The sequence below is a fragment of the Coniophora puteana genome (assembly GCF_000271625.1).
Source record: "Coniophora puteana RWD-64-598 SS2 unplaced genomic scaffold CONPUscaffold_8, whole genome shotgun sequence".
NCBI classification, from domain to species: Eukaryota; Fungi; Basidiomycota; class Agaricomycetes; order Boletales; family Coniophoraceae; genus Coniophora; species Coniophora puteana.
Window position 1 is genome coordinate 1,036,225 of NW_006913060.1, and position 15,948 is coordinate 1,052,172.

At 54.7% G+C, this 15,948-nt stretch overlaps 4 protein-coding genes across 4 annotated transcripts; 3 read left to right on the forward strand and 1 right to left on the reverse strand.

The window, feature by feature from the left end:
- Window positions 1-105: 105 nt before the first annotated feature.
- CONPUDRAFT_166483 (timeless-domain-containing protein) lies at window positions 106-5,373 on the forward strand (the record flags this gene model as incomplete). Its single annotated transcript, XM_007771937.1, has 11 exons — window positions 106-948; window positions 1,004-1,409; window positions 1,477-1,736; window positions 1,805-2,168; window positions 2,219-2,340; window positions 2,397-2,543; window positions 2,598-2,747; window positions 2,889-3,119; window positions 3,271-3,454; window positions 3,529-3,630; window positions 3,755-5,373. The coding sequence occupies 11 exons, from the start codon at window positions 106-108 to the stop codon at window positions 4,654-4,656; spliced, it is 3,711 nt and encodes a 1,236-aa protein (XP_007770127.1). The 3' UTR covers window positions 4,657-5,373.
- A 1,318-nt stretch (window positions 5,374-6,691) lies between these two features.
- CONPUDRAFT_166484 (uncharacterized protein) lies at window positions 6,692-7,590 on the forward strand (the record flags this gene model as incomplete). The annotated part of the gene is made up of 2 exons (XM_007771938.1): window positions 6,692-6,962; window positions 7,091-7,590. 2 exons carry the CDS (start codon window positions 6,692-6,694, stop codon window positions 7,351-7,353), a joined length of 534 nt encoding a protein of 177 aa, XP_007770128.1. The 3' UTR covers window positions 7,354-7,590.
- Window positions 7,591-9,010: 1,420 nt separating this feature from the next.
- On the forward strand, window positions 9,011-9,881 carry CONPUDRAFT_144937 (uncharacterized protein; the record flags this gene model as incomplete). The annotated part of the gene is made up of 3 exons (XM_007771939.1): window positions 9,011-9,184; window positions 9,255-9,542; window positions 9,594-9,881. The coding sequence occupies exons 1-3, from the start codon at window positions 9,038-9,040 to the stop codon at window positions 9,879-9,881; spliced, it is 723 nt and encodes a 240-aa protein (XP_007770129.1). The 5' UTR covers window positions 9,011-9,037.
- Window positions 9,882-13,774: 3,893 nt separating this feature from the next.
- Window positions 13,775-15,836, reverse strand: CONPUDRAFT_58969 (uncharacterized protein; the record flags this gene model as incomplete). Its single annotated transcript, XM_007771610.1, has 9 exons — window positions 13,775-13,819; window positions 13,883-14,030; window positions 14,122-14,164; window positions 14,242-14,366; window positions 14,415-14,487; window positions 14,556-14,808; window positions 14,858-14,911; window positions 14,965-15,386; window positions 15,512-15,836. Coding segments are annotated over 9 exons (1,488 nt in total), but the record flags the coding sequence as incomplete, so codon positions are not given.
- Between the last annotated feature and the right edge of the window lie 112 nt (window positions 15,837-15,948).

The following is a 15,948-nucleotide window of genomic DNA, read 5'->3' on the forward strand; positions in this document are numbered from 1 at the left end:
CCTGGATCACATGCCGAATAAAACCTGCACTGGGGTTAGGGTCAAGGCTGGAACGCGCGACGCGTCTGTGGCTGTGTTATTCCCCCTTCCCTCCACCGCGACGCGATGGACGATATCATTTCGGTACACGGCTCAGACTCAGAGGAACTCCAGGAGGAACAGGAGAACGTTAACTATGTCGACAGGAAGGAGCTCCTCGAACCAGTGGTCAGGCGCGTGGTCGATGCCCTCGGAGGACCGGAGAATGGAGTGTACAGACCAGGTGACGAGGCGCTTGGATGTCTGCGCGACCTCAAGCGCCTTTGGCGTACCGACGACAGCGATGACGATCGTACCGTCGCACGACTTCTATTTGCTACCCGCCTCCTTCCCAATGACCTCGTTCCTCTCCTTCTCCTCACCGCCGGCAAAGGCAACGTCGAAGACCCGCTCGCCATCGCGTGCGCCGACCTCGCAACAGCCATGACCTGGCCCATCGACATAGCCGAGGAGTTGAGGGAGGTAGAAGATGACGAAGATGTGTCGCGGGCAGACTACACCCAGCTCACCCTCGCCCATCTTGTGTACAAGTCCGCGCTCCTTACCCCCGGCGTCATCCAAGCGCTCTTCAACATCATCCTCTTGCCCATATCCAAGCCCTCGCGGCAGCGCACGGAACGCGAGTCCCAAGTTGTCAATGTCGTTTTCCACCTTTTCCGCAACCTTGCTTTCATCCGGGACTTGCCTGCGGACGCCCATCGCAGCGGCGATCAGACACAGTTCTCAACGCTCCAGTCGCGATACATCAAGGTCCTCAGCGAAACCCACGTCTTCGATCTGTTCCTCACCATTGCCGCCAATACGGGCAACGACCCACTCTTCAACTCGGTCAACACACTAGTGCTCGAGACGTTCTACCTTCTCTTCCGAAGTGTACGTCCATCCTCCCTCGCAGCGGACCAACAGGAGGTATGCTCCACATTTGACTCGAGTGCTATCCCCTGTTGATCCAGTCGTTTCTCAGCAACCGAAAGAAAACCTTCGCAAGCTTCTCGCTGCTGAGGACAAAGAACGGCGCGAACTTGCCCGCAACGCCTCCTCCCGCCATTCGCGCTTCGGCACCACAATCTCAGTAAAGCTCAACCCCAAGAAACAACAGAAACCTCCCGAAGTCGTCGATCTTACCGTAGACGGGGACACTAACTCGGCATCGACACAGCCTCAGGGTGACAAGTCCTCCAGGCCACTCGTGCTACACCGACAGGCTGCGCTGACTCAGGACTCGGGGGCCATGCTCGATGCGACGAAGCGCATTAAATGGCGAAAGGCGTTCACTGTAGATGAGCTCGCGCGCCAGGATACTCTTGACACGGGGGCCAAGAGCATTCTTCGAGGCTTTGCGGGAGAGTTCGTGAAAGGGTGCTTCAATCGTGCGTCTCGCTTCTATGCTTCTGTGCGATCCGAATTGAACACGTTAATGACCTCCACAAACCACAGCTTTCCTGGCGTCGTTGTTGAAGGACATCAAATCCGAGCGAGCCAAGATCACCGAGAAGGACCACCTCCGGCTGCTCTTCGTCACCAAATGGCTTCTCGATTTCTTCCTCTCCTCGCGCACACGCGCCCTGGCAAAAGGGACAAATCAAGCCAGCGTAGCGGATGACAAGGGCTGGCAACTCCCCTCCGTCGCCGAGGTGACGGACCGTGCATGGATCGTGTGGGTGCTCCGGCGCATGCGAGAATCGATGGAAGACAAGGTACGCCTATCCTCATCCGCCTACTCATCCACATACTACCCATACGCCTTGCTCACTCAACCTCCCAGCCAAAAGCATGGACCGAGCTGCAAGCTGGCATCGAGTGCCTCACCCAGCTCCTCCTGCTCGTCGACGCCATGCTCCTGCCGTCCCCGTCCGCCGCCTCGGACGCGAACGCGGACGTCGCGGCCGAGGACGAGCTGCGCGACGCGGCGGAGGCGCTCTTCCAGCAGCTCGTGTACAACGGCGAGGTGCTCGACATCGCGCTCGATGCGCTGCGCGCGTACAAGGGCGGCACGCAGTCGCTCGCGTACCTCGGCGCGAGCGTGCACCTCGCGCATCAGCTGCTGCGCATGCTGGAGAAGTGGGGGAAGAGTGGGGGGAACGGAGTGTATGTGCGCAAGAGGAAGGCGCGGAAACGAAAGGGGAAAGGTCAGGATTTCTGCTGTGGACACAATGGCGGCTGAATGTTTGTGGTATAGGGAATGGTACCGGCGTGACGGAGGAAGAGGGCGTGCCAGACGTCGAAGACGTTGAAGAAGGGGGGAACGAGTCGGAAGAAGCGATTACGGAGACCATGTTCACTTTCGAGGCGTTCGAGATGGTACGCTCTGATTCTAGTCTGCATCCTCAGTTTTTCTTACCACCACGTATCCTTAGAAATTCGCCTCCCCCGACATCGCGCGCACCCTCCTCGCCTACCTCGCCCGCTACCGCGAGCTAGACGCGTCCGAAGGCCTCCGCCGCGTCGTCGGCCTCATCCATCGCCAAGCAGTCAAAGCGAAAGCTGAAGGCCTCTTTTTCAACGTAAGCCCCTCTTCACATACGGAGTCAGACCGCCTTCCGCTCACGCAAAGGCAGGTGTCCACGCTAAGCCTGTTCAAGGCCATACACGACGACCAACGGTCACTCCCGAAGGACCAGACGTCGAAGGACCTCATCCAACTGATCAGCTTCATACTACGCCGGTTCTTCAAGGCGCTCGCGGAGGAGCCGATGCTCGCAGTCGAAGTGAGTTTGCAGTTCCCCCCTTGTTCTGCACCAGCTCTCAAGAACGCCGGGTACAATCACAACTATTTTCCATCATATCATTTTCATTCGACATTTCTGATCGCTCCTGTATTACTCCTTGCTGATGCACACTACTTTCAGGCCTTCTTCCCCATGAACCGAGGACACTGGAAGCAGTTCTCCAGCTGGGAACCCGAGAAGCGTCAGGCGCGCGCGCTCTCCGGCAGCGACAGCGACAACGGCGGTGGTGGCGCGGGCTTCCCCGCAGAAGTCAAGGTCAAGAAAGGCTACTCATGGAGTGAGCAGATCGGCATCGTGATCGCCGCGCTCGTCGAAGAGGGCAACAGGGGGCTCGTCGAGTGGATCAAGGATGTAAGTTTTGCCCGTTGCGTTGTGCTGCGCTGCGTTGCGATCGAAACCTTGGACGGCAAGGCTGCCACCGGCCGGCGAGACGCCGATTCGTTTTTGTTCTGGTTCTGTTCTGTTATGGGCGGCTAACGCTTTGGTGTTGGGCGTCTTGTAGGTGCTATTCCTGGTTATTCGCCAGCGACGCGCGATCGTCGAGGAGACGGATCTGCGGGACAAAGATAACTCGGACGGAGAAGGAGAAGGAGACGAGGAGAAGGGCGATGACGGTGACGCGGAGAAGGAGGCAACGAGGCTTGCGGGACCGTCGGCAGAGGCTGTCGCGAAGTTTGAGGATTATCGTGAGTTGCACCCCGCAATATTCCTCGGCCTCGATGCATGGTGCTGAACAAAAGCGATACGCAAATCTCCGTAGGAGTGCCGTACATCCACGATGAACAGGCGCAGGCGGCTACCAAAAACCCGCGGCTCAAGTTGATGTTGGAGTTGCTCGAGTTTACTTCGCAAGTGGAAGAAGGTTAGTTCAAGCCTCTTCGTCTCCGCATCAGCCCCTATCTCCGTGCTGGGGTTCTCCTTCTGTTGATGGAGATGAGAGACGTGCAAGATGTGATCTGACTTTTTCTTCTTCTGTTGTATCATAGGCACAGGCGAAGTGCAGTGGATCGTTCCCGCGAAGATTCTACCGGCAGAACTCCAGTCCAACTTCAACGTTATCGACCAATACCTGCGCGAGCCGCTCGATCTCGCTGGCAAAAAAGCCTCCGAGCTCCTCGCAAAGAAAGCACGTCGTCGGCGCCGGCGCCGGCGGGCTCTCGCCTCCGACGAGGAAGAGCTTCCAAGTGATGAGGAGGAACCACGTCGACGTAGGCGCGCGAAGAAGGAGAAGGAAGAGAAGCAGTACAAGTCGGCGCAGTTTATTGAGGATTCGGACGGTGAGGATGGCGAGATGGACGCGTTCCTCGAGCGCGAGAAAGCGCTCCGTGATCGCATGGAACGTGTCGCAGCGGACAGCGGCAAGGGCCTCGGGACGATGCGCGCCACAGGCACGAAGAAGCGGCGGCGGAGGAACAAAAACGGGCAGGGCGGCGACGACAAGAAGCGGGGCGGGAAGCGCGCGCGCACAGCGGACCCCGAGGACGGTGTCGTCGCTGATGGCGATGCAGATGCAGACGTGCTGGCGATCGAGAGCTCGGCATCTAATAGCGACGACGACGGTGCCGAGCCCGATGCGGCAGACGACGTGCTCGATGCGCTGCGACGATCCAAGAGCCCAGAACGGCCGACCGCTAGGGCCAAGGGCAAGGCCAAAGCAGCGTCACCTCCGCGTCCGAAGCCACGGCCACGCCCCCGGCTGCGTCTCTCGAAGAAGTCCGCGGCTCCTACATCGGACGAAGACATGACACTGGACGAAGCCGCACCAAATTCGTTCGTCAAACCAGCATCGAAGTCATCACAGCAAGATAACGATAGCCCTCCGGGCAGTCCGATTCCCGAACGGACAAGTCGACGTCGGGTAGTCGTCATCTCGGATGACGAGGAGTAGCCTAAATTATCATCCATGTTTGCTTGTTCGTTTGCAGTGTTTTTGTTTATAGGTCCATGAAGGCGTACGATATGTACGAGGCTCGCACAGACGCTCGAGGTCCAAAGTTAGCAGCGTTCGACCAATCAAACGCTATCGCCGCAGACTAACGCTCAGCGTTTCTGAGATGGATGATGCATTCGTACTAGTATGAATTTCCGGGTTATGGATGGAGAAGGAGCTCTTCCCGTTCCCGCGAGACGTCCTATACATCAAGGGATGGCGAGACAAAAACGCGTCTAAACCCCTTGTGCATCACCTGCCACCGCCATCGATATGCACTTCTTCTTGGACGGAAAATCAAACAAGGCAGAAATGAACGGTGATCACACGCTGTCTAGTGACGCCGCTGGAAGGGCAGCACTGCGGAATACAACAAGTCCCCCAGTGAGGCAACCGCGATCCTGACTTTAGCACGAATTCCGATGCTGGTCCCAACAGTGACAGCCATGAGGTTCTTCCTAGCCTGAACGCAAGAATGGATCAGGAAAGAGCGCGTCCATATCAATCCACCAGCTGTCTCGATGTCAAACCTTCATGGTTCCTGCAAGTCACCGTTTGCTATTCTTGGATGTGCGCGGATCTTTCGCTTCCACCAGAACGGGCAGACCTCCGCGACCCTACCGCCAAGTCCATCTCCTGATGAACGTTCAAACTGAGCAAGGAGGAATGGGGAACAGCGTTGACAACAAGAATGGTCAACCCGAGCACAACAAGGATGAAGCGACCATGCAAACGGATCCAAAACACGCTGGCACCCCATTCTCCAGTGCCTGCCTTCGAGGTGAGCACCACCGCTTCTCCCACACAACGTCGTACGATACTCTCCAATGCCGACCAGCCCGAAGCCACGAAAACTATATTTACGGCTCCTCAAACTTAGCCTCAAATCGACCTTCCAATGCGAGCGCTTTGCTAAACAAAGCACTCGGAGTCCCGGGGCCGCGCAACAATCCGAGAGGAAGTATCGACATGTGCAGGGCATTCCGAGCCCACGCCGGCGCCGCGGCTGGATGGGCGCCGCATCGCACACCCAAGCGCCCATACATCATATTATATTCCCCTTTATCCCTTATCCCGGAGTCGAGCTCTGCTGCACGGTGCTGATTACTGGAATGATCCTCCCGTGCAAAGCGGAAAGAGAAGAGGCGCCGTGCGCGAAAAAGCAAATTTTTTCATTGGACTCGAAGTTTTCTTCTCGGAGATCCCCAGCGCACCTATTCGCAAGCCCATTCGCTCATGTGCATGATCAATGGACGGTTGCAGGCAGCACGAGACTTGGGAATTTCTGATGCGGCAAGAAGTGGCTCACGACGTCGCAGAACTCGGACACGCTTACGCCGAGAACGGGATAATCTTTCATTCGGTATTATTGGCTCCACCGATCGCAGCCAAAACGCGGTACTGGTGGCTCGATCGTCGCGCCTCTGTTGTCAGTGTATTAATATTACAATTGGTTCGATTAAAATACTGTACGTACAAAATACGACTGCTCGAGGCCTATGAATAATAATTGGTGTCTTCGGGCAAGAGACGATCACAAACGTGCGTCCAAGCGAATGTTCATTCAAGCATTATTGCCTCAAGGACCAGGAACGAATCAGGGGGATCCAAACCTACACAGTGCACGCACCCACCTTGAATCATCAATCGTTTCGTGAATGCATGCACGAGCGCATGACGTGTCGAGTCCTCCAAGCTCGTCCGAAATCCACGGTGATAACATGTAATGTCCTCACAAAGCCCATGCCATCAACCTTGTTCAAGCAACCAAGCTTCACGGCTTCAGGCTTCACCCCAGCTCGTTGCTCGCCCGTGCGCCACGTAGATACGCCGTCTATGGGAACGCGGCAACAGATCGAGGGCCGCTAATCCATCGGGTTTCATTGCTTTTAGTCTGAGAACCTTCTGCAGTGTCCCGAGAGCGCAAGCGCAGTTCGAGTAGTTCCATGAGTCACGGGCCCGAGTCGCGCGTGGGTGCTTGCTCTCGATCGCCATGGCGCTTGCAGCCCAGGATGAGTGCCCGAGCAGGCCGACGTTATGTACTGAAATTTACCTCACATCCGCCAGCCGCGTGCGGAGGGATCTTGGAATTGCCCTAGCGATCATTACGACAGGAGGCCAGGTACCTTCGCCAAGCGGGACATGGGGGAGCAAGGCGCGATGCGCTCGTGCATCGCCACAAACTCAGAGTGGTCCCTGGGGCGTTCGGATGCGCACGATGCAAGACACCGATCCACAGAACGTGCCCGGACCTAGCGCAGGTTGTCAGTTTTGCACGGTTATAGATAAATTGTGATTGGCTCATATTACGACGACGACCGTCGCGCGCTTTCACTTCGAGGCCGCATCGCAATTCTGGAGCGGGCAACTCCAAAACCCTGACAGTTTCAAGCGGCCTTTGAGTGCGTGCACGCACGCAACGCACCGGTTTTGAGCGACACGTTGCGGCGTGTCCAGCAGCGGAGGAGTCCTCGTTGCATCGACGGAAAGAAAGAGGAGCACACAGCGTCCTCCTCCCCCTCCTTCCCATTCGTGAGAGGGCCACCAGGGCCGCGCACCAGCGTCTCGGCGCACGCCAAAACCCGCACAACGCTCGCGATCCTCGCTCGTGAGGCAAAAAACGATCAAAAGCAGCAAGCAGCAAAGAGTCGCTGAGTGGGATTGGCCTATCTGATTCAGCCGAAAAGGCAGGTCCGACCCCGCGATGAGTCCAATTGGCCCGCATCTCCATCCGCATTCAAATTTCATTCATCTCGGCTGCGAGATACTTAGCCGAGCGTGCTGGAGGCTGAGTTGACACCTGCGATCTGGGCCGCTCCTGCTCTTTCGAACGGTTTACTAGAGCAGCCGGGCGGAGGGGACGAGCACTGGGGTCCGAGCTTGAAGAGTCTGAGGAGCGGCAGGTATACATAGCACGCAGAGTCTGCCTGGGTAAGCGGGATACTATTCTGACGAGGCCGCCGGTCGAGTCCTGTGGTCTGCGAAGTCAGCCGAGTCAACCCGAGCCACGAGGTCTCCGCAAAGGGAATTCGTGGTGCGTCGAATCACCACAGGGTGCCACATGTTTTGAAGGCGGCGTGGCCTCTCTGAGAGAGATCTGAGACCGCGACTGAAACCCGACGACCGCTCGTGTGAGCGTGCTGCGATCAAGGATGACTGGCACATGCCGGGCAGATAAGGGAAAGCGCGCAATTTATCAGAGTAGCTGTGACGTCAACTGCGAAGCAAGGCAGCAAGCTAACTTGAAGATGCGCTGCTGCTAGCGCATTTTGTTATTCTGCGCAGAGAAATCGTTGCAGCGCAGAGGGTAGATAAGGGCTGATATGAAAGGCATGATGGATCGCAGAAGAGGGTAGACGGGGATCTCGAGCGTGACCCTGAGTAGTTATTTAGATCTGCATGCATGCAGTCCAGCTGACCGTGCCTGCGAGTCAACGAACGGAACTTCGGGAAGCAAACCAAGGACAAGGAGACTCGGGCCTTGTAGTAAGCTTATGTTGCTCAGTCGCTACGTGTCTATGGTACTTGTGGCGCGCTCTGCTACGGCATCGTTGGGCAGATGATCAGGCGCGGGCGGAACGGCTGAGGGCGGAGCAGAAAGAGGATGCGGGTGGGGCTCGGAATCGGGGGTTCGCTGAGTTTCCCGGAGCTTGAATCTCGATTTCCGAAAGAGAATTACGCATGCTTTAGACGGAAGCAAAAACTCTGATATTACGTTGATCGGGGATCAACGAACCCAAGGCACGAATGGGATTACAACCGCGATTTGCCGAAGATTGCCACCGCCTTGAAGCTGACAGCCTCCACCGGGATGGCGAGCTGTCCGTGTCAAATTGGCTTGCCCCACGGTTGCGCAGGTTGCGCGTGCGTGTCAATGCTTCAGCGGCGATTATCCGAGGTCGGACTGCTCGGATTTGAGAAAGATTGGGCATCCCGTCTTCCATGGAGAACAGCCTCAGGCTGAGCGGAGGCTGAACCAGAGCAGCACAGAGGGAAGCTGATGCGCGTGTTGTGCGTCACGCACATCGATTCCTATGGATGCACGGTATGCCTTTTAGATTAGAGGGTGGCAGAAAGTTTTAAATTTCGATTCTAGATTTGGGGAAGGACGTATGCAGGGTCGAAAATGAAGGACCCTATCGGCTGACGTCCTGGCGTTTGGGAAAGCGAATAAATCGGCATCCGAGGCACCCGTTCGTTTTGGGAATAGCACCTGGGGCGAGGAATCGTGCTTGAGCGTCAGTTATCAGGAGGCTTATACAAACTATAATAAGCGTCCGTCTTTTTGCAACCCCGACATTCTTTCCTCTCTCGAGACTTACGTTACTCAACGACGTACATGTCCTCGATGGCCCAGGCCACACACCGTACAACATCATCATCATCAATGGCAGTTCCAACTGCGGAACGCGGCTCGTCAGAGCGCAGCCGTAATGCGCGCGCACAAGCTCGCCACCGCGCGAAGCGAAAGGCATACATTGAGCAGGTCCGTATCCACGCGTTCTTGATCGTCCGACGCGACGCGTTACTAACCTTTATTACGTTCTCTTCCCCAGCTCGAGGAAACAGTCACCAAACTCCAGACAGCCTTCGGCCTCAACCCAGACCAGGTCGCCGCCCTCCCCCCTCCGTTTGTTAAGATACGCGAGCTCCAGCAAGAGAACGAGCGGCTGCAAAAGGAGAACGACGACATGAGACGGCTGCTCGGCGACGCCAACGTGAACCATCGGATACACGATCCCGTCCCGGAGTATCGGCGGCAGTCTGTTGGCCATTACATTGAGCGGCCTGACTACAACAAGAAGCGAAAGGTCAGCCTCGACGACGAGCTGTATATCCCGGTGGTGAGTCGTTCAACCCTTCTCTCCTGCCATGCCACTCACATTGTGCGCTAGCTACCGGACCCCTCGCACGTCACGCATGATTCCCGCCCTCCGCCATTGACGATCCCTTCCAATAACGGACTTCCCCAATCCTATCACACCGTTCCCTCCCAGAACTCGGCTCATGGGCTCTCAAACAACTCTTCGCTGTTCAACCTGAACGCGCAGACCGCCGCCTCCTTCCACCACGCGCTGCAACACCAACAGCCACAGACGCCCCTTTCGGGATCGAGCTCAACCTCAAGCCCACCATTCTCGGCGAGTATTATTCCCTATTCCCCTCTTCACATCCGGCTATGAGCCCTCGCGTGAGCTTTTGGGATCCTAGTAACGTCCCTGTTGCTTCTCCCCCACCAGCAGCCGGCCAACGTTAATGCCACCCATGCCACTGGGGAGGCCCATCATAATTATCCACCGCCCGCTTACTCTCCCGTCAACAGCCGCCCGCATACTACGCACATGCACACAATTACGTCGAGCAGCAACTACACTGCTAGCGGCTACATCAAATCAGAGGACGACTATCACCATGTGGGTATTTCTCTTCGTTATCGCGCGTTTCCGTTTCGTGTTCCCGCAAACTCTGAGCTAAAGTTTTGCTCGTCCTTATCAGCCGCTGCAATACTACCAAGGGCAGCAAAACCACGCGTCTCACCCCTCACTCTCGCACGCTGCACCGTCCTCTTCTTCGCAGCATCAGGTGCACCAATGGCACCCGGCGTACGCACAGCAAACGCGTGGACCCATACAACGTTAATCCCACCCGCCAACCGCGGAAGTTAATACCCCTCGATTATTTCTCTGTGCACTTCTTGCATTGCTTCTGGACCCGCTATGATACCCCACCGTGTTTGATCGACTCGACTCGCTCTCATCGTAATGCTGCATATCCGTATCTTGACCCTGCTTCCCACTTTCTTGTTATCTTGGCTCCGCTTTGCCATATACATACATAGAGCATTGGGTGTCGCATGTCTCGTAATCTCCTTACCACGCTCCTTGACGTTTTCTATGACGCTATCTACTTTCTGCACTGTACAAACTTGGCATCGCATATCTCTTTCCCGTTCTTTTGCTTTTTGCTCTGCATACTATTTCTCGCTGTTTACGTCTGACTTTCTTGCATTCGCATATTGCGCGCATATACCTGTGCATACTGTACTAGTATCATAAATCACATAGTGGATACCATCTTCTGTCGCTAGGAAGTCACCACCGCTGTCGACGACGACGGCCCCGGAAGGCTTGAATGATGACGCGAGACTTCGGAGAAGCCTCGAGGGTATCTCGAGGTGCATCAAACGGTGACGTGAGCACTTACGTTGCACCGGCGGCTCGTGGTGGATCGTATGCAGTTGCATGTCGTAACACCATTGCGTCACCCTTGCTCGAGGTTCGAGGTCGGTCGGGTCGAGAGGCGAGTTTGGTAAGAGCGTGCAGTGTCTTCGGCGCCCGTTTGATGTGTTGGGCAGATCTTACGTACGGCTCACGTACACCGCCGTTTAATCCAGCTCAGTTGATCAATGAACGTTTGAACGTTCGCTAGTGTTCCTTGCTGCGCGCGCGGCGCGCCCCTCCCTCGAGAAGCGGGAGTGCGGCGGGTCGGACTGCGCGGTCGCGTGCGCCAGAGCGTTCGGGCGCATGCGACGGCAGTTTTATCAGCCGTTTTCTATGAATCTTACAATTGTTATAAGAGTCTTGCATTTGGTCCTTCACAGAGCCCGACCAACACGTTCCCCCATTTATGTTTGCACATATCCACGGTCTCCCCGACGAAAGTGGTGTTTGACCATTTTTAGGTACACTAGTCGGCTTCCATGGCCAAGTTGACAAGATCAAATGGAAGTCCGCTTTCGTCGAATTTTGAGGCTCCGACTGGCTCCGAAAGCTCATCAGCTCCGATAAGCCTCAGGCCATCGAAAGCGGAGGCAATAGGCGGATCCATATGTTTTGTTTCGGAAGCGTCCATCGTACAACCTCAATCGAGATTAAGGTGCTACCTTGAAGATTATCCAAGATCTATCAACGTGTCGGCTGGACCGAGTAAGCCTGTCACTTCCGACCAGTTCTGCATTCCTTGCGCTTCGCAAATTTGATTGAAGTGGGGCCTGCAAGATGCGGTACATGTTCCCCGTGTACCCTCCTTCTCTACTCCTTTGATTATTCACAGTTCCACGTAGTGACGTGAATGGCGGGCTGGTAAATCGGAACGTGGTCACAAACGCTTTGAAACGCATCTACTATCATCCCCATCTCCGTCCAGATGTCATTTGCTCCAGGGCACCCACTGAACTTCCGTTGCATCATCAGGTGCTGCGGATGGCTTCATATGTACCTGAATGACCGATGCAATACTTGACGCGTTCGTTTCCGTTAAGATTTGATGACAGCTTAGGCCAGGACCGAGGATCAACCAAAGTGAGAACATATCTCTGCTCCCCGATGATGATCTTTTGTTTGAAGTCTATTTGAGGGCTTTGGAGCATCTGGTAGGACCAGATCTCCGGTCAGGTCGGGGTCCTATATGTTGTTCCAGCGCTCCGAGAGACAAAACATGACACGCAGTCATGTAAGGCAGGCTTGTGTTGATCCCGGTCTCTTGCTTATTTGTCGTTCACGGATATCTGCGTTCAGTGTGTATCATGCATCTATATTGCCTGGTTGATGTCTTACCTCCTAACAATATCGACGCTGAAGGTTTTTTTACCTTTGACTGCGGTTCCGCAATATAGCTTCTCCTCAATCACCTTTATTGTAGGAGTGACAGGGTGTTGCAAGCTGTCCCACTCAACAGGATGGGATTTGATTTCCGGTCGCGGAATGGCCAAATATCGTTTTGTGGTGGCTGTAGTCTTTCCGCGAGGTGGGTGATGCGTCAAACAATAGCCTCTTCCGACGCAGTTGCGCGGATTTGGCAGCTACATTGTAAGGACAGAGCCATGGAAGCTCATCAAACGAAGAAAATTGGCATCAAATAATACTGAATGCACCGGAGCCTTGCGACCTCAAGAAGGATGGAAGACTTCTGAATAACACCAACTAGTGGAACAGATTACTCATCATCATCCTCACTGCAGTCTGGCAACTCGTACCATTGCAGATTTGTACCGTCCGAGTGCCTCGCACGATGCACAACAGCCCTCATGGAACGGGATGACCTGCCGCCTTAGTCGCCACCTCACATGTTAAAATTAACAAGCAGGATACAGGCGTTCAGAACTCCCGACCGACTCTCAGCGGGTTATTTCGAGAAAGAAAGTTGTTTCCGCATTTTTCGTGCGGAGTGCGGCGTTTCAGCTTGCGCGTGCAGACGGCAATGGTACCCTACCCCGGCACGAACGCCTCCACGAAAAAGCGTGCATCAAAAGGTGAAAAGGTGTGCCGCGTCCGTGGAGTACGCAAATCAATGGTCGCCGACTTACGGAGATTTGAGGGGAAAATCACCTATGTATACCGTGACGGCGGTAGCCAAATGGGTATGCGGGGCTGAGAGCATCCCTTCACGGTGTGAATCGCGTCATATGGCTCACAGCTTACCTGAGGCCTGAGATGTGGCTTCTTATACATTACCCAGTACACTAATTCAAAAACTAGGGAAAGCACCGTTTCCGCGCTCAAGATGATCCCCCCTTGACCGGTATATTGACAACGCGCTCAGTCTAGTAGCTTTCCCGTTTTCCAGTGCACCTCTTTCTCAGCCGAGCACTTTAGCATCATTTATTGAACTAGCATGAAAGCTAGAGTGGTTATCAACAGCCTGGCAGTAAAAATTTCGGGAATTTGAACGGGAGGATACGGACATGCGAATCACCAGTCGAGGCCGCTCCATGACCGATGTTTATGAAGTGTCGGTGTTCCCCGTTCTAGTGTTTAGGTTCACCTTCTTTTGTCAGACTTCACAACGCTCGCCCACAAACTGTCAGATAAGGCGTAATATTCTACGACCCCTGTTCAGATCTTCATACATCATGAAAACCATGACACAAAAGATCTATGGCAACCATTCAATGCTGTAGTCCGAAGTGGCGGGTAAGAAATACGCTAGTCATATCAAGATACTGGCTTTCAGGTCTTTTATATACACCCCTGCCCGACCCTGATATACACCACGACGGGGGCGCGGAAAGTCCCGACAATTGACGAGGCTTGAGTCCTTGGCCCTTGGAAATCGGATATCTTTAAGGACCAAGCGCTTATAGAGTATCCCATAACCGCCGCCAAGGTACACGTCTGGGACGCTATATTTTTCGTCCGACGTCCTCGTCTACTTTGGAGGCTGCGGTGGCGCGATCGGCATTGACTTCGGCGTCGCGTTCTCGGGTTGGAGTACGGTATGGGGCTGTGGTTCCCGAGACAACGTCCGCGCTAATCGCCGGGATGCGAGAGGTACGGTAGAAAATCTTGTACCCGGCCCACAGGAAGGCAAAAAGCGGGATCCCAATGTAGGACCTGAAGCGCAGGAATAACCCGATGCGTCAGCGCGTCAGCAGTGACAGCTAGGGCGGTGCAGCGCAACTAGAAGGGAAGCAATATGGCGCACGTTGTGAAAGTGCCAAGCGCAAAGGGTAAAAAGGCGCTGAAGCCTGATCGGTGGGAAATAAAATCGTTTTATTTCTTGTGAGATACGCTAGTATTGAAGGAGCAAGGAAAGAACACGGACCGTTGAAAATAAGAACAATCGACGTAGAAACCAGCGCAAACCACGAGCCGTATGGCTGCAGCGGCGCTTTGTATGGCAGACTCTCACGAGGGACGCCCTGCGCTTTCAACGCTCTCATGAATGCTCTGGTCGCCGTGAGCACGAGGCATAAGCGAGCCCGAACGCGGACCTACATGTGTGTATATGAGATACAGATCCATGTGATCGCCCCGAGGCATGCGACTAAGTTGGCGAACCAGCCAAACGCTAATGTGCGTTTGCGTTTTTGGGTTTGAGCTATAATTGCGTGGAAAGAGAGGGACGGACGCGCATACCGACGGAACTTGAGGAGCTCGCGTTTAGGAATGTGAGGAAGCAGACTGCGGTACAGAGCACGAGCGCGGGCCATGGCACGCCACGCTTATCGACTCGAGTGAAAACAGCGGGGGCTTTCTTTTCTACTGCCAGAGCGTACAATGTCCGCGAGCCAATGTACAGGTCCGAATTTGATGCACTGAGCACGAAGATAAGGACGATGGCGTTAATGATATTGTCGAGATGACGGATACCGGCGAGCGAGGCCGCTAGCTCAATCATGAGTCGACGGCTCAGAATCCTACTGGTTGATCTCACCAACGACAAATGGTGAAGCCGCTGCTCCCGCCTTCGAGCTATTTGCCACAAAAAGAGACTGACAGTTGAATCAGCATGCGTAAATTTGCTCGAGAAGATAGCAAACACTACTTGATTGGTACTTGGAACACTTAGACTCATAGAGAAAGAGCCTCCGATGTAAAAGACCAAGATCCGGAGAAATGTGGTTCTGATAGCCCTAGGCATCGTTTTCTGTGGGTTCTGTGCCTCCCCCGCGGTGATACCTATGAGCTCTATTCCGATGTAAGAGAATAGCGCAGTAATGAGGGTGCTCCAGAAGCCGAGAAACCTTGCTAGGGTTGCACTGTGTACTTCGCTTATCAGGTATTCCCCAAGAGGGCCGTATGGGGGTCTCCAGTAACGGAAACCGTAGCGGTCGTGCTGGGGATTACCACCGAGATCGATGACAAAACCCATGAGTATGAGACCGACAAGAGCTGTGACCTTGATGCTAGAGAAGACGAACTCGAGCTCTCCAAAGAAGCGAATACCAAGAAGGTTGACAAAGAATACTGTGGAAAACTCGGATCAGGTGCTGTTCCGCGTGCAGCGTAGGTATTCACTTACTTGCACTGATGAATGAGACTGAATCTTAGTCAGCGTCGATATCCAATTTAGAACAGCTGGCTCTACGCACTCATCCATACTTCAATGGGAACAGACAACGTCCAGTACTGCATTACAACACCAGCAGCGTTGATGTTGTTTGCGGTCTGGAAGAAGTACTTGAAGAGGTAGTTCCACCCAAGAGCAAAGCCAAAGGCTGGATCGACGAAGCGAGTCGAGTACCCACCCAGCCCTTTTCTGTGGGGTATGTATGCGCTCATCTCGGCGAGGGCTACCATGACGAAGTAGCAAACGATGCCCATGAATGTGTAGCCTACCACGAGACCGAGGGGTCCACCGCGGGTGAGGGCCGTGCCAGACGCAATGATAAGACCTGTTCCCAGTGAACCACCTAGCTGCCCGTCCGGGAGTATAAGAACCCCTTTGCGATAGATGTTGTTAGGGCCATGCTCACCGTGATCATGATTATTTGTCGAGATTTGAGGCCTCTATGGAGAGTCCCTGCGT